At 36.4% G+C, this 21,395-nt stretch overlaps 2 protein-coding genes across 2 annotated transcripts; one reads left to right on the plus strand and one right to left on the minus strand.

The window, feature by feature from the left end:
• Positions 1–1,141: 1,141 nt before the first annotated feature.
• On the plus strand, positions 1,142–4,417 carry LOC21405135. The gene is made up of 2 exons (XM_010091499.2): positions 1,142–2,610; positions 3,510–4,417. The coding sequence occupies exon 1, from the start codon at positions 1,508–1,510 to the stop codon at positions 2,600–2,602; it is 1,095 nt and encodes a 364-aa protein (XP_010089801.1). The 5' UTR covers positions 1,142–1,507; the 3' UTR covers positions 2,603–2,610; positions 3,510–4,417.
• Positions 4,418–8,148: 3,731 nt separating this feature from the next.
• Positions 8,149–11,132, minus strand: LOC21405136. Its single transcript, XM_010091500.2, has 6 exons — positions 10,763–11,132; positions 9,985–10,102; positions 9,654–9,865; positions 9,544–9,571; positions 8,777–8,885; positions 8,149–8,455 (listed from the first exon to the last, which is right to left on the minus strand). Exons 1-6 carry the CDS (start codon positions 11,027–11,029, stop codon positions 8,374–8,376), a joined length of 816 nt encoding a protein of 271 aa, XP_010089802.1. The 5' UTR covers positions 11,030–11,132; the 3' UTR covers positions 8,149–8,373.
• Positions 11,133–21,395: the final 10,263 nt, after the last annotated feature.

Here is a 21,395-nt window from a genome sequence, read left to right on the forward strand (position 1 = left end):
CTATTTATTAAAAAAAATCCCTGAAACTATCTGCCTTTATATATCCCCGTGATTTTATTGGATTGTTGCAATTAACTTTTATTTAAACTTTCAAAAATACCAAATATAATAACTAAAAACAAAAAAAAAAATCAAAAAATGTCCATACTACAGTTAAACCATACCTGACCGTTCTAAAATGCAAATGAAAAGAGACGTGATGGAAGACATCCGGTGACACCATCTAAGGGCGATTTGGATATTTATAATTTTTTTTTATCTTACAAATGGGAAAAATTTCCTCAAAATCTAAATTGAGATTGTTATTTGAGAGTTTATCTGTCCATTCTACGTATATTTTTAATATGATGTAATTTTAATTAAATTTAATAATAAAAAATTAAATCTTACTGATAAAAAAACCTACCACCAGAGATTATATTTATAAAAAAAAATGACTTTGCGGAGCCTATTGGCTCTACACTCACAAGGGTTAGGACCCAGCCCTTGTAAGACCTACATGAGTCTACCGCTTGCAAGTGTGGAGTTGCGAACTTTTTACTATAGTAAAAAAGTTAGATGTGATTATTTTTGAGAGTTTTTTACTGTAGCAAAACTCGAATCTGTAAAAAGAACGGGCCTGTAGATCGCAGGTCTTATTTTTTAGGATAGGCTGTTATGGCCTTGTTCACTTCGCCGATTTGAGTTTTTAATTCGAGTTGGGATGTGACATTTTCTGAGAGCTTTTCACTGTAGCAGAAAAAGTTAGATGTGATATTTTTTGAGAACTTTTAACCGAAGAAACTTATAACTGAAAACTCAAATCGGTGAAATGAACGATGCCATTTTATAATTATTTCGTGCAAAGTGGCACAAAATTCTCTATAAAAATTCACATGGGTCACATCGTGATTCTAAAAACATAAAAATTACATAAATAATCTTGATAAATATTTTTTAAAAATATATAAATTAAGATTTTTAATTTCTATTTTTGATTTATAATTTTTTTAATTAAATAATTACACTAATAAAAAATTATTTATTAAAAATAAAAAATAAAAATCTAACCTCATACGATTTCTGTGACATCATCCGGATGCTTCCCACAATCCCTCTCAGCCTCCGTACCTCCGCTCAACCTTTATCGTCATAGACAGCAAGACCCAAACAAAATAATTCAAAACTTTTTTAACGCCCCTCTTGATTTTGTGATTACGCCGTCAATTATAACTGCAGAAATCCCCATCCCATTATCGGATCCACTTCCCTACCGCCCCAAACCAAAAACCAAATCTGGAATCTGAAAAATCCCATCTCAATCTCCATTAAAAATTCCCATCCTCTTCAGTCACTTCACTCCCCAAATTTTCCCTCTTCCCAAACGCCAGAAAGAAAATTCCTCATTTTCCCGGAAAATTCTCATTCATTCACGATTCCAGACCCGTCGGCGCACAGACCGAGGCTCGTCGGAGGAGGATTCTCCAAAACCGCATGCCTGTTCCCCGGCTGGGCGTCGTCGGGCTCAATGTTCTCCACGCCTTTCGTCCTCTCTTTCTCCCTCCTCCTCTCTCTCCCCATTCTCTTCCTCCTCGCCCCTCGCTTCCTCCCTCCGACCCAACATTCCGTCGCCATTTCCCCCTCCGACGAGCTCGATGACCTCGCCCTCTTGGACCGCGCCGCCGCCTCCAACAAATTCTCCCGCCTCTCCACCGGCCGCAACCCCAAGCTCAAGATCGCCTTCCTCTTCCTCACCAACTCCGACCTCCACTTCGCCCCTCTCTGGGACCGCTTCTTCAAGTCCGCCCCAAACCCTAATCTCTTCAACATCTACGTCCACGCTGATCCTTCCATTAACATCACTCGCCCTGGTCCCGGCAGTGTCTTCCACGACCGCTTCATCGCCGCAAAACGAACGTACCGCGCCTCCGCAACCCTAATTTCCGCCACGCGCCGGTTACTAGCCACGGCGATCATTGACGATCCTGCCAATACCTTTTTCGCCGTGCTTTCTCAGTATTGCGTCCCTCTGCACTCCTTCAGGTACGTTTACAACTCGCTGATTACGTCCAGGTCGTTTGATTTGACCTCCAACGCCGAGTCCGACGCCGAGTTGACGCGCCTTGGCGTGCGCGGGAGGTACAAGAGCTTCGTTGAGATTCTCTCCAAGTCGCGGAACCTCTGGAAGCGGTACACTGGCAGAGGAAGGTTCGCGATGATGCCGGAGGTGCCGTTCGAGCAGTTCCGGGTCGGATCGCAGTTTTTCGTGCTGACGCGCCGCCACGCGCTTGTGGTGGTCAAGGATCGCACGCTGTGGAGGAAGTTCAGAACTCCGTGCTACAGAGAAGACGAGTGCTATCCGGAGGAGCATTACTTTCCGACGCTCTTCTTGTCAATGTCGGATCCGAATGGCTGTACTCACTACACACTCACTCGGGTTAATTGGACAGGGACGACAAACGGTCATCCGTACACGTATGGTCCTGCGGAAATTTCGCCGGAGCTGATCTATCGTCTTAGGGAATCGAATTACTCGGAATCTTACTTGTTTGCGCGGAAATTCTCGCCGGATTGCTTGAGACCCTTGATGAATATCGCCAAGAAGGTCATTTTCCGGGATTGAGTTAACTGGTGAGTTAAATCTTTCTTATCTAACAATTTTATTTTATGTTTTCTTTAGATAGCGTGTGTGGTTGTTCAATCTAAAGATGGAAAGTTGGATAATTTGGATAATTCTGAATTAGGACAAACATGCATTTGTTTGATGATCTATATGAGCTTAGTGTCCGATTTTCTGAGTTTAATTGGTTATTACATGAATTGGACTGTACCGTACAATGATCATGCATTGCAACATTTTTCAGAACACAACAATTCTTGAGAAAGGGAAATATGCAAAACTTTGTTAGTAATTGAGTGAAGTCTGAACTTGGTATGTTTAAGTGTTGTGTTAGGATATTCACCAAAGCTACATTTTCAAGGAACGAAACAGCTAGTTTGTAGTGTTGAAAGTTAGGAAAATTTCAAAATTTCTGTTTTGCTTTTTCTTGTAGATGGGAAATGCATTGAGTGAATGCTTTTCACAGCAATATCAGAATTGTCTCCTGAGTTAAAATTATCTCTTCCTAGTTCCTCATGAGCCCAAAAAGACGTGGATGCGCCTTTTATTTATTTATATATATTCCTCTGCAATTTGAGAAAGTCCTAGTAGTTGCATTTTAAAACTTTGTTGATAGACTGGAGCTAGTTGCTTTACTGCTTATCCTGCAAGCAATTTGTTTTTAGAGAATTCTATGGCAGAGCCGTTAACCACTTCAGGATTTTAGATAAAATTGAGTGTGTGACAATTTAACAGAACTTCATAAAAATTTAATTATTCAGAACTGTGTCTATTGGTGGACCCTTTTTTTCTTTTCAAATTAAAATTTTGTTTCAACTTTGTATTGGACCTGGATCCAATGTTTATGGTTTCAACTTTCAGCGTAGCAAACTCAAAGAATGAAATGTAGTTTTGTTATTCTGTTCTTCAGGTGAAAAAAATCCTGTGTAGATGTTTCAGTTGTTTCCTTCGTGATGAGGAAGTTGTAGTTTTGGAAAGTAGTCGGAGCTACATGCTGGGAATATATGGTTTTGAAGAGGCGTAAAGACATGCCCACAACCATGAAGCCCAGAAATTCCAATCAGTGTCTTTGAACAAGACGTGAAGAATCAAAAAGCAAGAAAAAGTAAGAAATACCAAGGAAGCAAGCAAGCGAGCGAGGTACTTTTTACTCTTGGTAAATGTTAAAAAGTTGTATTCTTTTCTTTTTTCCTTAGATTAGATATCTTTATTGTGGGGCACAAGTAGGTCTTTTTTTGTCCTTTTGAAGGGTGTTCTGTACATATACAATGTGGGACGTCTACTTCACGAGACCGTGAAAACAAATTTATTAAAAAAGAAAATGAGGAGGAAAAATTCAATGTAAGCCACTTATGTTGGCCTTTGAAATGGGGTAATTATAAAACCAAGTTATAAAATTCCCCCATTTTTTTTTTTTTTTACCACTCTTGAAAGTCCATTGTAATCTTTTTCCCCCTTTGCCATAACCCAAAATTTACTGGCAATTCTACAAAAGTGAAAGTGGGTACAGAGCACAATTGAGCTGGTTGCCGACAATGTAATGGGTATTTTCCTTGGGGGATAATATTAAATGAATGATGGTAGTAGGCTAACCACCAAGAGCTTTTGTTATGGTGGACCATCTTTTGTAAGGTTGCATATCACGTTCACTAAACTTGTTGATAAATACTTTTATATTGTCCTTCAGTTGTTCTAGATGTTAGCACGTCTGTCGGTGTTGTGTTTCTTTCTTTTGGAGTGAGTCACGTGAATGATTAATGTACGGTGTTAAGGACGAAGGTTCATGCCTCCTCTCCTCAACCGCTTGTTACGTACTTGCAAGCCTTATTTATTTATTTATTTTGTGTCGTAAATCTGCACATGATGGTTGGTAGATTCGTGTTATGATTTAAATCATGGTTCGTGATTCTTTACAGTATTTTTTCTCATAAAAAATACACGTAAATTGAAAATAATTTTAAATTATAATTTTAAATACATGAACTAAACGTCTATATTAGTATGAGATCTCTTCAGTTCCATGTTTTATTATCTAGATTCTAGCCGCACTGAAGTATTATTATATTCATATAAGGGTAAACTGCATTGGTGTACCTTGAATTTATTATATTAATCTAGGATTCTCAATTTTACAATCTTTAGCAATGCAGCCCAATCAATAAAGGACTTCAATTCATGGACGACATGTAAGCTCCAAAACGTTGATAAGTTTGGTGTGCATTTGTATAAAAATCTTACTCAAAGTCTCAGCTATTGGATAACAATTGTTACACAATTTTTTGAATTTAGAGTCTAATTTGTCAAAATTAAAAGTTTGAGAATTGAGTTTTGAAAATTGATAAAGTTAGAGTACACCAATGTAATTAACACTTTTCTAATAATTGATTAGTTCTGTAGCAATGTGATATTGTTGGCTATCAATATTGTTACATGCAACGTGACAAAACTGATCACTTTTATCTGGGGTCCCCGCGCGCTAATGTATCATGGGTATCGTGGAAATTGCTGGTAGATTGATTTATCAGTTTGTGTTTTTTCAAAGAAAAAGTATTTAGACCAAAATTACTAGGAAAGGGGTCTTAATGATATTATCACGGATATTCGCTTGGTCATGTGGTTTGAATTATGGTAACGTTTAGTGAGCTTAATATTTGACCTGTTCCCTAACATACCATTATTTTTTCTAATCTGCCTTTAAATCTGGCCCCAAAAGATTATTTAATGCAAAGCTAATCGAAAAATGGAATATTTAAATGCAAATAGGTGTAGAAAACTGTGAATCAATGGAACTTGTCTCTTGCTATTTGGATCCGACAGAGGACGACCACAAATGGGTGTACAATATTTGACTTTGGAGTTTAGTTGTTACTTTAAACGAGACTGTATTTTCGTCAAAAAGAATCAAACAACCAGCTGACCCAACATGAAAGATGGTGCAGATTACAAGTCGGTGATGTTTGTTTGGACTTGAAAAGGACGCCTCAAAGTTCGTTCAAACATCTTTGTTCACTTGTACTAGGAAGTTGCACCAAAGATCTTTGGTCTTATGTTAAAATTATATTTATATTCCTTTTGATCTCAATAAATTATGTTACAAACTCCTCACCAAATCTTGTTTTTATGAGATCTGAAATAATAATAATAATAATAAATTAGCTTTCATCTTAGGTGCCGGATGTTTGAGTCCTTTTGATCTGTTTGGTGATTTCTACTCGAATAGTCCATAACCACTCACACTAATCTGTCAATTAGCAATCCGATTCAGGATTTTTTTTTGGGAAGGAATTATAATACAAGAAACATGCGTTTAAACTCATGGTTTTAATTATGTTATAGTGTTTTTTTTCATAAAAAATTTAAAATTTAAATATCAAATTTAAGAATTACTGATTTAAATGCATGAACTAAACGAGTCTTAATTATTTCAAATCTACAAATTAAAAGAAAAACAAAATCACCAACTTCTCCTTTCTTTCCTTCTCACAGATTAAAATATAAATGGCGATGCAGTTATTGAGGTTTTGACTTGCGATAATATAGATGGCAATAGCAACAATAATATCGATGGAAATATCCTCGTTGATAAAATATTTAGAAAAATAGGAATATTTAATATAAAATACCAAATTTTTTATAGAGCATTATAAATATATATATTACGAAATTTTTTTAACAATGGAGTTAAGTGACACTAGTTTAAAATCTGAAGTGCGAACTTTTAAAAATCAACGGGCAAGTGAGAATGAGAGTAAAGTTTATGCGGGCATATATATGAATAATCTTGTAAAAAGGATTAATCTTAATTGCGCTTTTAAATTTTAAGGTCATTTTCATTTTGCCACTTAATTTTATAAAATCTCACTTTGTTCTTTAAATTTTAAATAATTTGCGCTTTCTGTTATAAATTCTGTCAAAATCATAGGGAAAAAATGGATAATGTGATCACATCATCTTTATGTTAGAATTTCTTTTTAAAAAAATTAAAAAAAAATCACGTGACTATACTTAACCTTCTTTTTTCATTTAATTTTAACAGAAATTTTAACAAAAGAAATTAAGTGGATCTAAATAAAAAATTAAAAATAAAAGTGATAATTTTTAAAATTTAACAGATAAATTAAGAGTGACACTAAAATTTAAAAAGTACTAATGAGATTTAACTCCTTAAAAATGAAATCATATATAGGTCCATTTATATGAAATCAAATAAGTTACCCCAACCCACCTCTCTCTTTCATACACTTTTTCTTTCTTTTTTTTTTTTTTTTTTTTTTTGTAGAAAGAGATAAGACCTAAAGTTTAGAGTCAACCACCGCATAATCTTATGACAAAGAGCATACTTTTTGTGCCCGACATGATTCAGTGGATTGAAATAAGGCTGTATATAATATAGAACATCGTTACCACCATGCCACCACCACCTCAACTCAAATGCATTGGTTTAACCTCAGTTCCCATGCAAAACGAAAGTATGGTGGCAATGCGAGTCCAAAATGCGTTGTGACATATATATACATTATCATTTCAACGTGGACCAAATTTGACTAATATTGCGCTTAGAGTAAGAATTCGTGCCGTGATTCGAATCATGATTCGTAACTTGTATAGTGTTTTTTTTTTATTTTAAAAAACATATATAAACTGAGAATAATTCTGAATCATACTTCTGAATTTATGAACTAAACGTCCACTAAAATTTTTGGCAAATCCGCAGTCAACGTGCACGTGATATCATGGGACATTAGTAAAAATTTCTAAAGATAAATTCTTAGCATTAGTAAAAAAATTAAAAATTAAAAAAACTGTGCTTTCCTCCAGTTTGCACGTTGTACTTGTGTCTCAGCACTCCACTCTGCAAGCAGACAATCAAATATACGTCAACAAGTTTTTCAAAGCTTACGGTATAATCCGGTAGCCCAGCAATGATAGAAGGGCATGAGACTGCTTATCCAGCAAAATCTAAATAACAACCCCACCTTTTATTTTAAAATTTAAGAATATTAAATCCCCTTTTGGTACATTTTGAGGATTGAAAGATTAGCTATTCAACTAACTATTGAAGGAGTATCACTGAGCTTAATAAAAAATGGGTCTCATAATATAAGACTCGGATAAAATCTATTTTTTATTAGTTATGGTTCTTAACATCGATAATGCCTTAAATATTTTTCTTTAATATTAGAGCGAGTTTCTGGGTTATTGATAAGGGACTGATAAACCATACAATAGAAAGTAAAATCACCTATTCAAGTCGATTTCCTTGTGGCATTGAAGTCACACAATGATGCAAGACCATACGAGCATAGACACCAAGTGAATTGGTGAAAATCACACCATAATGAAGCAAAATGATTGCCCAAGGATTGCCTACAAAAATGAGGCTCGCCCAGAATAAATTTTGCTCGACACTACATTCCCAAGGCTTGCATAAGTCCTTTATTCCCGATTGAATTCCCTAGATTCAATGCATTTTCTTGGCTCGTTATCTCTATTTCCGTTTCTAGCTCATTTGTATGGATCAATTTCTATTCCTCCATCCAAAGCAAGCATTTTTCAAGCAAACACATGTTTTAAATTACCACAAGGACAAGACAATACAAATTACATTTGAGAGGTGGCAGCAGTTGTAATACAAATCCACGCGTTATTTACAAATATTTACAGCATTCTGAACTTGAGCACAAGAATACATTTGGTTGGTTTGTGGAAATCCAGGTTGCATAAATGTAGTTACATTGCAATCTCTGTAGTTTGCCGTGGAGGAACGGCAATCTTCAAAGAGCCCTCATAACCACTTTGCTTGTTGCGTGAACACCCTTTGCAGCAACTTTCAGCACTGCACGACTCTGGTACAATCTGCAATCCAAAACCATGTCAATCATGTATGACAGCTCACATCGACATATTCCAATGATCCAATCCAAGCCTAATAATCAAAAGCCAAAAGTATCCCAATTGTGTCCTGATAATGAATATATCCAAGGAAATGTATTTTAGCAGGTTCTGCATTTATGGAAATATGGCTAAGCAGGTTTCTTTTAATGTTTTCCCTGATTCAGTTACATTAGCTTTTACCAAAAGAGAGGGAGAATTAGATAAATCTGAAGAACTTGTAGATTTCACACTCAACATTGAGCAAAAGGTGGGGGAAAAAAAAAAAGAAAGAAAAAAAATTACCCTGTCAGAGCAAGTCCCCATGTGGCCAGGGCATAAAACAATTTTCCAGCATGCCAAATTCCTAATATCTGCTCCAGTTTGTTCACACCACCTAATGCTTTAACCATTGCTGCAAACAATTCAGATCATAAAAGATGAGAGAGATTATCATCCTCCCGCTGGCCGCTACTAAAAGAGGAAAATATAAATATATAAATAAAAGGAACTCCATTTCTCAGTTTAAAGAAGTAGCAATATCAACTTAAGGACGTTAGAGTTGCACTGAGAATTATCAATAGAAGATACTGGAAAAATTAAAATTTAGAAATCATTTTCTAAGAATTAGTAAAGACATCAAACTCCAGAAGAAACATTGCAAAGTAAATTCCATCAGATTCATTTACCAGTTAAACATTCTTTTCAGGGAAAACCTCTGAATGATATCTATCAGTGATGTTGTTCATATACTGACATACTGTTATGATCACCTAAGAAGAAGAGAGAGTGAAAAGTAAAACTGGCTCGTGACCTGTTAATTATAAAAATGTGTCTCTAAAATAGGTAATCAAAAACAAAGAAAGTTTAACTATCCATGTTAAAATATCTTCATACAATACAACTTTTTCTAGAACAACAATTATTCAAAAGTCTCACAGAAGATAAATCAAACGAATGTGCATAATTAGTTAGTAACAAGGTTAAGATGTTAACTTTGTATCTTTTGATTAAAAATTTATTAATTAAGCATACCAAAAAAAATATATAGAAAAGTTCAGGCAAGAACTTACTCTTTTGCAGCTCCTCTGGTGTCAAATTCTGCAATTCCAATGAAGCCAAACACGTGAGAAGAAATGCTATACTTAAAACAAGAGGCATAGTGCTTTTATGTGACATTAACCTGAGCTTTCGGGTTTGAGATAATGCACTTTGCCATAAAGTTTGCAACACCATCCACAACATGCTCCTCAGTGACAACTACATAACTGTCATTATCAATTCCACTCCGTTCCTCAACATTATTCGGAACCATTTCTTCTGTCACCCATACCCACCAACTCGGTTCCTCTTGGTCAACATTGATAAGAACTTCAGCTGTCTCTAGATCAGTTCCTATTGAAGAACCAAAACCAAATTATTACAAAAACACAACACCAAAAAAACTCAAGGGTAAGTATATGGCACTAAATTATACAAACAAAAGGACTAGACCATCAAATTAATCAAACAACCTGTGGCAACCTTGAAAGGAAACTGATTCCCAGTTCCCTTGGCAGATGCTTGCTGGAGGGATTTGATACGAGCCAAGAAGTTCTCAGAGTCAACCGTCGCGACCAGACGGGCATACAACTACATTGCAAAACCCAATCCCCCATTTAGCTTCCCATTGTACATTGTTGCCAAAGCATAAAGTACAAATTCAAAAACAAAAACAAAAAATCACTTTTACCATCTATCTCCATAAACTTGAAAAAATTTAAGTTTTTCGACACGGCATAGAGTTGCAAAGGTCTCAATTTTTCATCCAGTTCTTTCAATTACTCACAGTTTACCATGTTTTGCGTTCTTTTGACACAGCATAGACTTGCAAAGGTCTCAATTTTCATCCTCTTTTTTTAGTTACTCACAGTTATCCAAAAGCGCTTAATTTATTAGGGGTTTCAACAAAAGTTTTATATCTAGCTATCCTTTACCATTTCATAGCCAAAGACTTTCTATAAATAATAATGTAACAGAACAATAATATCAACAAGTGATGCCAAATTTTGTTCCTACAGACATGCCAATCTGAGTTCAATATCCTAGGGTCTTCAATGAAATCTCAAGCAATTGAACATGCCCAAAAGGTCTCAATTCTCCATCCAAATTCCCCCAATTACTAGCAGAAATTCCAATTTGGGTCTGCCATCTTAGGGTTTCAAACGAAAATTCCGAGCAATTGAATTCATCATCAAAAATACCAAACTTGCAATTAAATCTTCAACGAAAAAGAACATAAGAAAAGCGTACATCAGGAGGGCAATCGTTCAACAAAGAAGGCGAATCGGAGAGGCTCTGAAGGAGCTTGAGATTCTGCTGAAGCAAGCTCCTGAGACGCTGATTCTCCGATCGGAGAGACTCCAAATCGTCGCCGGAAGAAGCGTGGTCAGCGGCGTCGGCAGAGGCATCGTGGTCATGATTGTGGCGGTGGTGTTGGCAGCATTCCATGGCGGTCCAAGCGACGTCGGCGACCTCCACAACGGTCTTTGCCACCTCTATCGCTCCGTGGCCGCCCATGGCAAACGACGACAAGTTTTTGGTTGCGTGTCGAGAAATGATTTTCTTGAACAGTGTGAAGAGCGTAGAGAAAGAAATGGGGTGCGGGCGCAGATCATCATGATGATCGATGACAAATGAAGTAGCGGGGGCCCCTTGCCCGCTGCCCGCGCGCCTTCATGGGTCGGGTAACCAGCTTGTTTACCCATTTATCACTATAGTCTGTATATTCTAAATACTAATGTTAATCGTATATTTTAGAGTAAAAAGTATGATAGAATCTGTTATTTTTATTTGTATTTTTAATATATAATACTATTTAAAATGTTAAATTTACCTTTTTATATTAACATTAAGCTTTAAAAGTTGTAAAAGACTTCTAATTTTTAAAAATAACCAATTATAAAGCGCATTTTTTATATCAACATTAAGCTTTGAAAGTTGTAAAAGACTTCTAATTTTTAAAAATAACCAATTATAAAGCGCAATCAGTATAAACACTTAAGCCCTTAGTATGATAATATGTTCATAACTAAGCATAATTGCTTTTGCATGCTAAGGCTTCATTCGTTTTGCCGATTTGAGTTTTCAATTTAAGCTAAGATGTGACATTTTCTGAGAGTTTTTAACTGTAACAGAAAAAAAAATAGATGTGATATTTTCTGAGAGCTTTTAACTATATAAATTTAAACTGAAAACTCGAATCGGTAAAATGAACGATGCCTAATGAAATGCTTTAATTATGTTTTTGTGAGTAAACGAGCGAAAGCTAATTTTAATATGTTTATACTATAAGTAAGAAACCAATCAATAATGCTTGATGGACTAAGTGTGAGAGACTGGATAGAAGTGAAGATGGGACATGGATATCGCTGCGCAACCTTTTATTTCAAAAATTTATGTTTTGTTATTTATAACATTTGTACTGTATTGATATAATAGAAATGCTAAGGACATCAATTAAAATCTTAACTCTTTTGCAGTAAATGGTGTGACATATGAGTTGTCATTTTTTTTTTATTAATGCATGCAATCTCTTATCATTAATTAAAGTGTCAATGTTTTAAACGCCTAGCAATATAAAAATAACAACTCACATAGCACATCAGTTAGTATATAAAAGTTGAGATTAGAATTGGTCTAGCATTATTATTTATATAATACTTTAATTAAGTTATGCAAATGTTAATTATTAATTGGACATTTGGTTCATGGATTTAGAACCATGATTCAGAATCATGGACGAATACAGGAAACAAACGTCCAATAAGTGATGTACAAACTTAGTCTATGCCGGTTAAGACAATATGCTACACAAATTATATTTATTTATTTCAAGGATCTAATATATAACTGTTTCAATCGAGTAATTTTTTCATTAGGTTACTTGAATTAAAACCAAGGTTTTTTGTAAGTTGCCCCGTATTAAGTAGTGGAGAAACAAGTTAATCAGTGCACGCCCGGTCAACTAGTGGAATATGTACGGTTGATAAGAACATGACTTAGCACGAAGATTTTGCATCTTAGCTAGTTGATCAGTGGTATACTATTGGTTTATCCTGACCGGTTAATTGGTGAAAATACACACCTTTAGAACATGTTGATCGATGAAAATACACGATGCTAGAACAAGTCGATGGTGCATTGAAAAAGGTAATCGACATAATTAGATTTGAATCGCGATTTTAAGTTTTGTTAAACTTATTAGTTGTAGAAATAAGACCTACTAACCATCCTAAATAGCCTATTAAGTCCCATTAAATCTTAAAATCACTTTAGAGTTTTGAGAGGATTTTTTAAGCCAGTGACCTCCAAATGACATACTACTTAATTAATAGACCCTTTATAAAAATTATTTTGTTTTTATTTATTTTCTTTTAGTTTTTAAGTTAAATTACAAAATTACCCCCAATGTTTTAAACAAAAAAAGCCTTCAGAAGAGGGGATATGAGAAGACAAATGTGAAAATATTTTTAAAACAAAAAAGTAAGAAATCCCCCCAAAACTTGCTTCTCCTTCATCCCATTCTCCTTCAAACGACCGAAAGCCCCCTAAAACAAAAAAAAAAAACAAAAACAAAAAAAAAACTTTGCAACCACAAATTTGGGGCCTATTGACTTAAAAAATCCCATCAGAATGGGTCCTTTTGAAAAATAGGCTTAAAATGTGTAATGTGTTTAATGAGTAGGCTCCAAAATAGAAAGTTTCAATGAGTAGGCCTCTCATTAAATGAAAAAATGTGTATTTCCTAAATGCCCTTCTCCTTTTCTCTCAAATTAAAAGAAAAAACGTTTGAAAATGAGGAGCTAAATCCCCTCCTTCGCTGGGCAGTCACGAGGAAACGTTGCCGGCCAAAGTTCACCGGCGGCGCTGTCTTTCACCGCTGGAGAATGCCCCTACCTCTGGTATTCTCTCAAATCTTGTATTTTTTATGCTTAATTCATTGTTTGAATGCTGGGTAATCATGGTTTGGTATTTTATTTGAAAAACCAACAAGAATCATGCTATTTCATGGCCTCTTCGGAGTTGAGTAATCTGCAAAATCGAAGAAACTCACGTCTGTCATTTCTTTCCGTTCTGACTGGAGGGAGCGGTAAGAAACTTGAGTCCGGTCAGAAAGTTCTTACTGGTGTGCCCTGTAAGAAAATTGCCAACCGGTCTTTCCAGTAAGAAAGATCTGATCGGGCATAATTTTGCCTCTCTTTAAGGTGACCCATCGTTTTTCCCTCCCCATTTAAAGGATATTTTGGTCATTCACTCTTATCCCAGGAATAAAAAAAATGAAAATTGAAATTCCATTTATAACGGGTCTACGAATTGAATGGGTGTACATTTGGGGCCTATTGACTTAAAAAATCCCATCAGAATCCACCGGTTTTCCGGCCCCCAGCCACTTGTCCGTGCTTCCGCCGTCTCTCCGGTCCCAAAACCAACCCAGTAACTTCCTTCTCATTCGCCCCCTTCTCCTTCAAACAACCAAAATCCCCCCAAAACCAAAAAAAAAAACCTTGCCTTTTGTCGGTAACATCGTCGGAATCCACCGGTTCTCCGACCTCCGGCCACTTGTTCGTGCTTCCGCCGTCTCTGTAGTCCCAAAAGCAATCCACTAACTCCAGTAAAGTCAGACAACTCCTTACCGTAAAGGTAACCTCCTTACTCCGGCCACTCCTCCCGGCACTCCTCACTCCTCATCGTGAGGTATCTGTGTTTGTTTTGTGTTTTTGTTTCGTGATCTAGATTGTTGGTTTTGTGTTCTTGGTGTGGATTCTGTTATTGCATTAGTGAACACCATATGTTCGATAAAAGGCTTGACTTGTTTTTGTGACATTTATTTTTGAATGTTTACTGTAAAATCGTGTAAATGTGTGTCTTAGTTCTAAAAATGTATTTGATATGTGAAATACGACTTGTTGCATTAGTGCCCACCATGTGTTCAATAAAAGGCTTGACTTGTTTTGTGACATTTCTCTGTATTTTTCACATTTTTATTCATGTTTTGGTGTGAATTAATTTTTTAGTCTTTTAAGCTTCTATGAATCACGTAATACTTGCATCTTATGTTAAAAGATTCAGTTTGTATATTTGAGAAAGGAATGAGAGAAAAGAAAAAAGGGAAGAACGAAAATGTGAATTATCCTTAATTTGAATAGCATTAAAACATAACAAGAATCTAATACGTTAAATTCAATATTTAAAGTTTAGTATATGCATTACTCTTTACAATGAGAGATTCGTCTTAAGACTGTTAACTTTTATTGTTTGGAAACTAGTTGAAGCTAATATGGCGCCGAAGCGGACCACACCGGGCTCTTCTCCCCCTCCGACTCAACGTCATCGTTATGGGGAGCCATCGGTAACAGAGTTAGAGATGATTGCAGGGTCAAGGAGATAATATGTTTTATGATTCCCTGACCGCATCGAGACATGATGACTCTAATGATTCTTATCATCACCAAATGGACCAAAATACCGAGGCCGCGCAACCTGATGTTATACCGAAAAAGTAATCAAAGAGGTCAAAGTATAAGCGAACTCCGTTCACAGATCCTCAAAGTACAAGAGAACCCCGTGACCACCTATGATTGGATAGTGTTTTTGAACTGTATTTACTATTTTGAACGTGTATGAGGCTGATGATGAATTGTATAACTTTGTATAAACTAGGTTTTTTTCCCTTTCTTCTGCAGAAACACACAGAATTTTATAGGCATATTGTGGATTTATCTAAGTTACGTATGTTTTTGGACTTGTAGTCGTGGACAAGTATGGTTTACTTGCGTTATGCTATTTTCTTTCCATTCTTACCGATACGGGTAAGAACGGTCAAAAACGACCGAGAGGCCAAGTATGGTCTATGTAAGTTTCTTACCGTTCTTACCGGTACCGGTAGTCAGAAATGGCTGAGAGGCCAAGTATGCTGTATGTATGTTTCTTACCGGTACCACTAAGAATGGTTAGAAACAGTCGAGGCCAAGTATGGTCTTTGTATGTTTCTTACCGGTAAGAACGATAAGAAACGGTCAAGAGGCCAAGTATGGTGTATGTATGTTTCTTACTGTTCTTACCGGTACCGGTAAGGATGGTCAGTGGCCGAGAGGCCAAGTATGGTCTCTGTATGTTTCTTACCAGTAAGAATGGTCTGAAACGGCCGAGAGGCTAAGTATGGTATCTGTATGTTCATGTATGTTTCTTACTGTTCTTACCGGTACCGGTAAGGATGGTCAGAAATGGCCGAGAGGCCAAGTATGGTCTCTGTATGTTTCTTACCGGTAAGAATGGTCTGAAACGGCCGAGAGGCTAAGTATGGTATCTGTATGTTTCTTACCGTTCTTACCGGTACCAATAAGAACGATCATAAACAGCCGAGAGGCCAAGTATAGTCTTTGTAAGTTTCTTATCGTTCTTACCGGTACCCGTAAGAACGGTCAGAAATGACGGAAAGGCCAAGTATGGTGTATGTATATTTTTTACCGTTCTTACAGGTACCGGATGTTTCTTACCAGTAAGGACGGTCAGAAACGGCCGAGAGGCCAAGTATGGTATCTGTATGTTTCTTACCAGTAAGAACGGTCAGAAATGGCCGAGAGGCCAAGTATGGTCTCTGTAAGTTTCTTACCGTTCTTACTGGTACCGGTAAGAATGGTCAGAAACGGCGAGAGGCCAAGTATGATTTCTGTAAAATTATTAACAAAATATTACAAAAGAATTAATTTAGAGAATAGATTTGATCAAAAGCAAACCTATCTAATAATACATATACATGGAGATATATACATATGCCTATATATAATAATATATACATTGAAAGCATATGGAAGAATATATGAAGAAGAAGACTATGGACTTAGTCTTGACATAAGGTGAAGTTACACCTGGACAATGATGCATCCATCATTGACGTTCAGATGATCTTTAGGTTTGTTGCTTGTTTTCTTACTGATTAGATCGCTATCAAACCATTTCTTTAGATTTCCTTTAGTCTTACCGGTTAGAAATGGTCAACATGTTGGTTTTGATTCCATTTCTTTCAATTTCCTGTACATTTTTATATATAAGGTTAGTAATGACATATGTGGATTGTGTTTCATTCTCACCCCTCGAATTGGTACTAGTAAGAACAGTCAGAATATGCATTTCAATTTTTGAAGGTTTCTTACTGTTCTTACTAGTACCGGTAAGAATGGTCAGAATAGGCACTCTGATTTTTGAGGGTTTCTTATTGTTCTTACCGGTACCGGTAAGGACGGTAAGAAAAGAACAAAAGCCATTCATGCTCTCTCGCGGCCCTTTCTGACCGTTCTTACCTGTACCGGTAAGAACGATAAGAAAAGAACAGAAGCCATTCATGCTTTCTTGGCCCTTTCTGATTGTTCTTACTGGTACCGGTAAGAACGGTAAGAAACCATACTTAGATAAAAAAAAACATAAAAAAATAAAAAAATAAAAACCAAAATTATACATTTCCTTTGTCAAATACACGGTGAGAATATTAAATGCATTTCAATCACGGGATCCAATCATAAAGTCCAATAACCACAAAAGTCACAAGGCCACAACGATATTGAAAAAATCATTCTTACGACCACACTTATTCCAATGGATACCTTATTTCTGAGCTTGCTTGAGAGGTTGTTTCCTGGCGAAGTCGCTTCCATTTGCCTCTCTCGTGCTCTCTAACTAAAGGGAACCTGGTTTTTTGAACCGGCCCACGTCGTTTACTGAAATCAGAGGGTAACACTACCTCAACCTGTACGTTGTGGGGAATGTCCCATTCTGACGAGCTTGGTACAGGATATATGGTTTCAACATATGCCAACGCCCATAACTCCTTCAGATAGTATTTTGAGCACAAATTATGCATATCGTTTAGGCCAACATCATATGCTGCAAGGACATGTGCGCATGAGAACTTGTCTATATCATACACTTGGCAAGTGCAAGTTCTGCGCAACAAATCAACCAAGAAACTTCCATCCTCCCCTGTCACATGGTATTCAAGCGTGGTTGTGTTTAGTTCTTTCACTTTTAAGAATGTGGACTCTTTGTACCTCGAATGTAATGTTCTCTCCACCCTTGGAGTTAAGCGTTGTGTGGAAGATCCCATAGTTGATTCTTTTCGGTGCATGTTGAACCATTCATAAATTTTTCCTACTATTGCATCCATCAAGGGTATTAGGGGATATGTTCTTGCCTTTCTCAGCACGACATTAATTGACTCGACACCATTAGTAGTCATGATATTGTAGCGAGAACCTGTGAAGTAACACCTAGCCCATTTTCTGACATCGACATTGTCTTCAAGATACTCAGCAGCGGCCGGATACTTATTCTTTAAGTCATCATACATCATATTGAACTCAGAAACTGTATATGTTGCAGCGACATTCATGAACTTTGTAACAACGGCATCCTTACCCTTCACCTTACCATTTTTCTTGCTTCCCCTACCACGAGTTCCTTGGTTAACTCGTGTTTTGATGTTCTGTGAAAGGTGCCATGCACAAAATCCATGTTGTGACTTCTTGTAAACATCGCCAACTCCGTTGATGATGTTTTGATGCCTATCTGAAATTATGACCAACTCCTCGTCGTCGGGTATCAGCTCCTCAAGTTTTGTCATGAACCATTTCCACGATTCATCGTTCTCCGAGTCAACCACGGCCCAAGCAAGATGATATTGATGGTAGTTGCCATCTTGGGCAGTGGCTATAATCAATGTTCCCTTATATTTGGTCTTCAAAAAGTCCCATCAACTGCAATTACCTTTCTCATTGCTTTGAAACCCTTAATAGATGCCCCTAAAGCAATGAAAAGGTACTTAAAATTTTGATCTCTTTCAACCACTAAATATGTCACTGTGCCGGGATTCATTACCTTCAACATGTGCAAATAACTAGGAAGCATACCAAAACTAAGCTCTGGTGCACCCCAAATATCATTTGCAGCAATTTGTTTGCCCCTCCATGCTTTGAAGTAACTTATTGTAACACCATATTTTTCATCATGTTCATCACTTTAATCGGGGTTGGTGTGTCAATTTGCCCTGGAAACTTTTTCCTTAACATATCTGCAACTAACTCTGAAGTCGCTTGTCAGTTCTTTTTATCAACGGAACTAGAAGAACAAGTATGGATGTTGTAGTATGTTTGTAGTGAGAAACGATCCGAGTTATTTATCCTCGCCCTTCACAGTGCCCACTTACAATCCGAGACTGCACATTTTACCGCAAACACTTTCGTTGTCGACTTGATAATTTTATAATCAAAATAAGCTTTCAACGAAGCATTGATCAACAAATTCTTCACCTCGGTCTTGCTCGCAAATTCTTGACCGATTGCAATTCCCATACTGTCATCAAAGGTATAAGACATACAAGTGTCGTTGATAGCTAGCGGTTCACAATAAACCACCTCAACCATATCTAGATGCGGAATCTCTTGATTCGGAGTTGGGGCAGATGCCGATGTCTCTTGGCGAGGGTGCTTCTTAAGTGTAGGCTTCTCTAAACGATCACCCTCACGACCTGGTGTGGAACCAGCATCATGAAGCTCTGATGCTAAAATGTTAACGTCAAAATACCCGTCTCGAATGATTCTATCATTTTCTTCGTTGCATTCTTCATTTTCTTCAACTTCGAGTCCCTCCTTTTCATTTCCTTCACGACATTCGTCTTTTTTAATGAGCTCTACATATATCATATTTCTACGTTGTGATATGGCACATCGGTCAAAAAGATAACAGGTGGTGTCAAAATCATCTAAGATGAATTTAGGGCCCGAAGTTGACGATGACAAAGAAGTGTAACTTAGTTTTAAATCTGTACTGCTTCAACTAACAGGAAGCCTTTCAAATATGCTATCAACAACCTCAGAAAATTTCACTTTCATTGGATCATTAAATAATAATATGCTCTTTATTTCCTCACTCATCGAAAACCATTCATACGATCCATCATCTTTCTTCTTCTACTCCCCATTATATCGAAAATATATGACAATTTCAACCATTTCCTATAAATGAAATAATACCAATATTATAAAAGGTCAAAAATTAAATATAAATCCAAAAATAAAATATAAATTAAATATACAAATGGAAGAAAGCTAAAATTATAGTTAGTATCATACACTTCCACAAAAAATCTGACCAATCAGATCGTTCTTATTGGAAAGATTGTTCCGATCGGTTGGTAATTTTCTTACCGGTCACACCAGTAAGAACATTCTGACCGAATTCAAGTTTCTTACCGGTCACACCGGTAAGAACGGTAAGAAATGACAGTCATGAGTTTTTTCGATTTTACAGATTGTACAACTCCGAAGAGGTCAGGAAATAACATGATTCTTGTTGGTTTTTCAAATAAAATACCTAAGTACGATTACCTAGCATTTAAACAACGAACTAAGCATAAAAAAGACAAGATTCGAGAGAATACCGGTAGTGGATCTTAATTTCTCAAGCTTCGATATGGCTCTCTTAAAAGCCAAAAACAAGAACTGGACTGTAATTCCCGATGGATGCCGGTGATGATGGACGTCGGCGAGGGGCTTCTCCGGCAGTGAATGGCGGCGCCAGCGGTTGCCTTTGGACGACAAGGTTAGCTTAGGTCCCTGACGGATGAGAATGAGGAAAGGAAATTCTCTTTTGGAATTTTTTTTTTGGCCCCTCTGATATGATATTTCAATTATTTGTTTTTAGGGAGAAAGAGTAGGGGCATTTAGGGAATCAGAAGACTTTCATTAAATGAGAGGGCTATCCATTGAAACTTTTTACTTTGGGTCCTACTACTTAAAAGGATTGGTCAATTTAAGCATATTTTTCAAAAGCTCTTGTTTTGAGAGACCATAATAATGGTTGTAAAATTGATTGAACACTAACACCAAAATTTTCTTTAGTTCTCTTATAGTTAGAAGGAGATAGTTACCAAAATGAGATTGAATGAGGAAAAAAATATTGAACAAATTGTTTTTGTTAAGTATTGACGTAAACTAAAAAAAAAATACAAGATATATGATCTTTATCAAAATAAATTAATTTTTAACTTTAAGGAATAAATTAAGTTTTTAATTGAGTAAATCAGTAGTAACTTTCTTCTTCTAGAAAGTTCTTGGTTCGCGCCTTCGATATCAATTCCTCATCGTCGACGAAGAAGGCCGGAGATGAGCAGGAGTAGAAGGAGGAGAAGCAGTCTAGCTCCGAGGTTAGGATTAGTAGTGAGAGAGAGAAAGTGGTGCGAGTTCCCTTTATTTTTCTTCTGCAACTCTCGAGGCACACTCTTGACAAACTCCCAGCCCTAATCGAGTGGAGCTCAGCCCCAATCTTGCCGGATTTCGCGTTGATATTCTCCGATCTGTGATTTGGCACCTGATTACTCCCAAACGTGTACAAAAATAAGTGGTCAATTATAGTACAATTTAGACGGTCGATCCCACGAGGAGGTGTTAAATTGAACAAGAAATGACTAGCAAATAAAAAGCGTTAGGAAAGTAAGCAATCAAACAAAGAAAAGGAATGAGTGTTTTTGATGATTTCTTTCTTTGAACAATTTAAAATGGAGAAAATTCAATAATAAAAAGTGGTAAGGCATTGAGAATCCTCCACATGCTTTGTTCACCTATTTGGATTTTGATTCATAAATTGACTCAATTGAAAGTTTCACATCCCAAACAATCAATCGGTAAATAAATATTGGAAGAACATATGAATTAAAAATGTATTCGAGTAAATAAAATTCTAACGTTTAAGGTTTAAGAAAAATTATTTTATGAGAAATCTAAAAGCGACAATATACCGTTGGCAATATTGCAGTAAAAGACTACTCATAAAACAATATCTATCAATATATAATATAATACAACAATCACATAAAAAGAGCTTGACTAGATTT

The sequence above is a fragment of the Morus notabilis genome, unplaced genomic scaffold (genome assembly GCF_000414095.1).
Source record: "Morus notabilis unplaced genomic scaffold, ASM41409v2 Scaffold825, whole genome shotgun sequence".
NCBI classification, from domain to species: domain Eukaryota; kingdom Viridiplantae; phylum Streptophyta; class Magnoliopsida; order Rosales; family Moraceae; genus Morus; species Morus notabilis.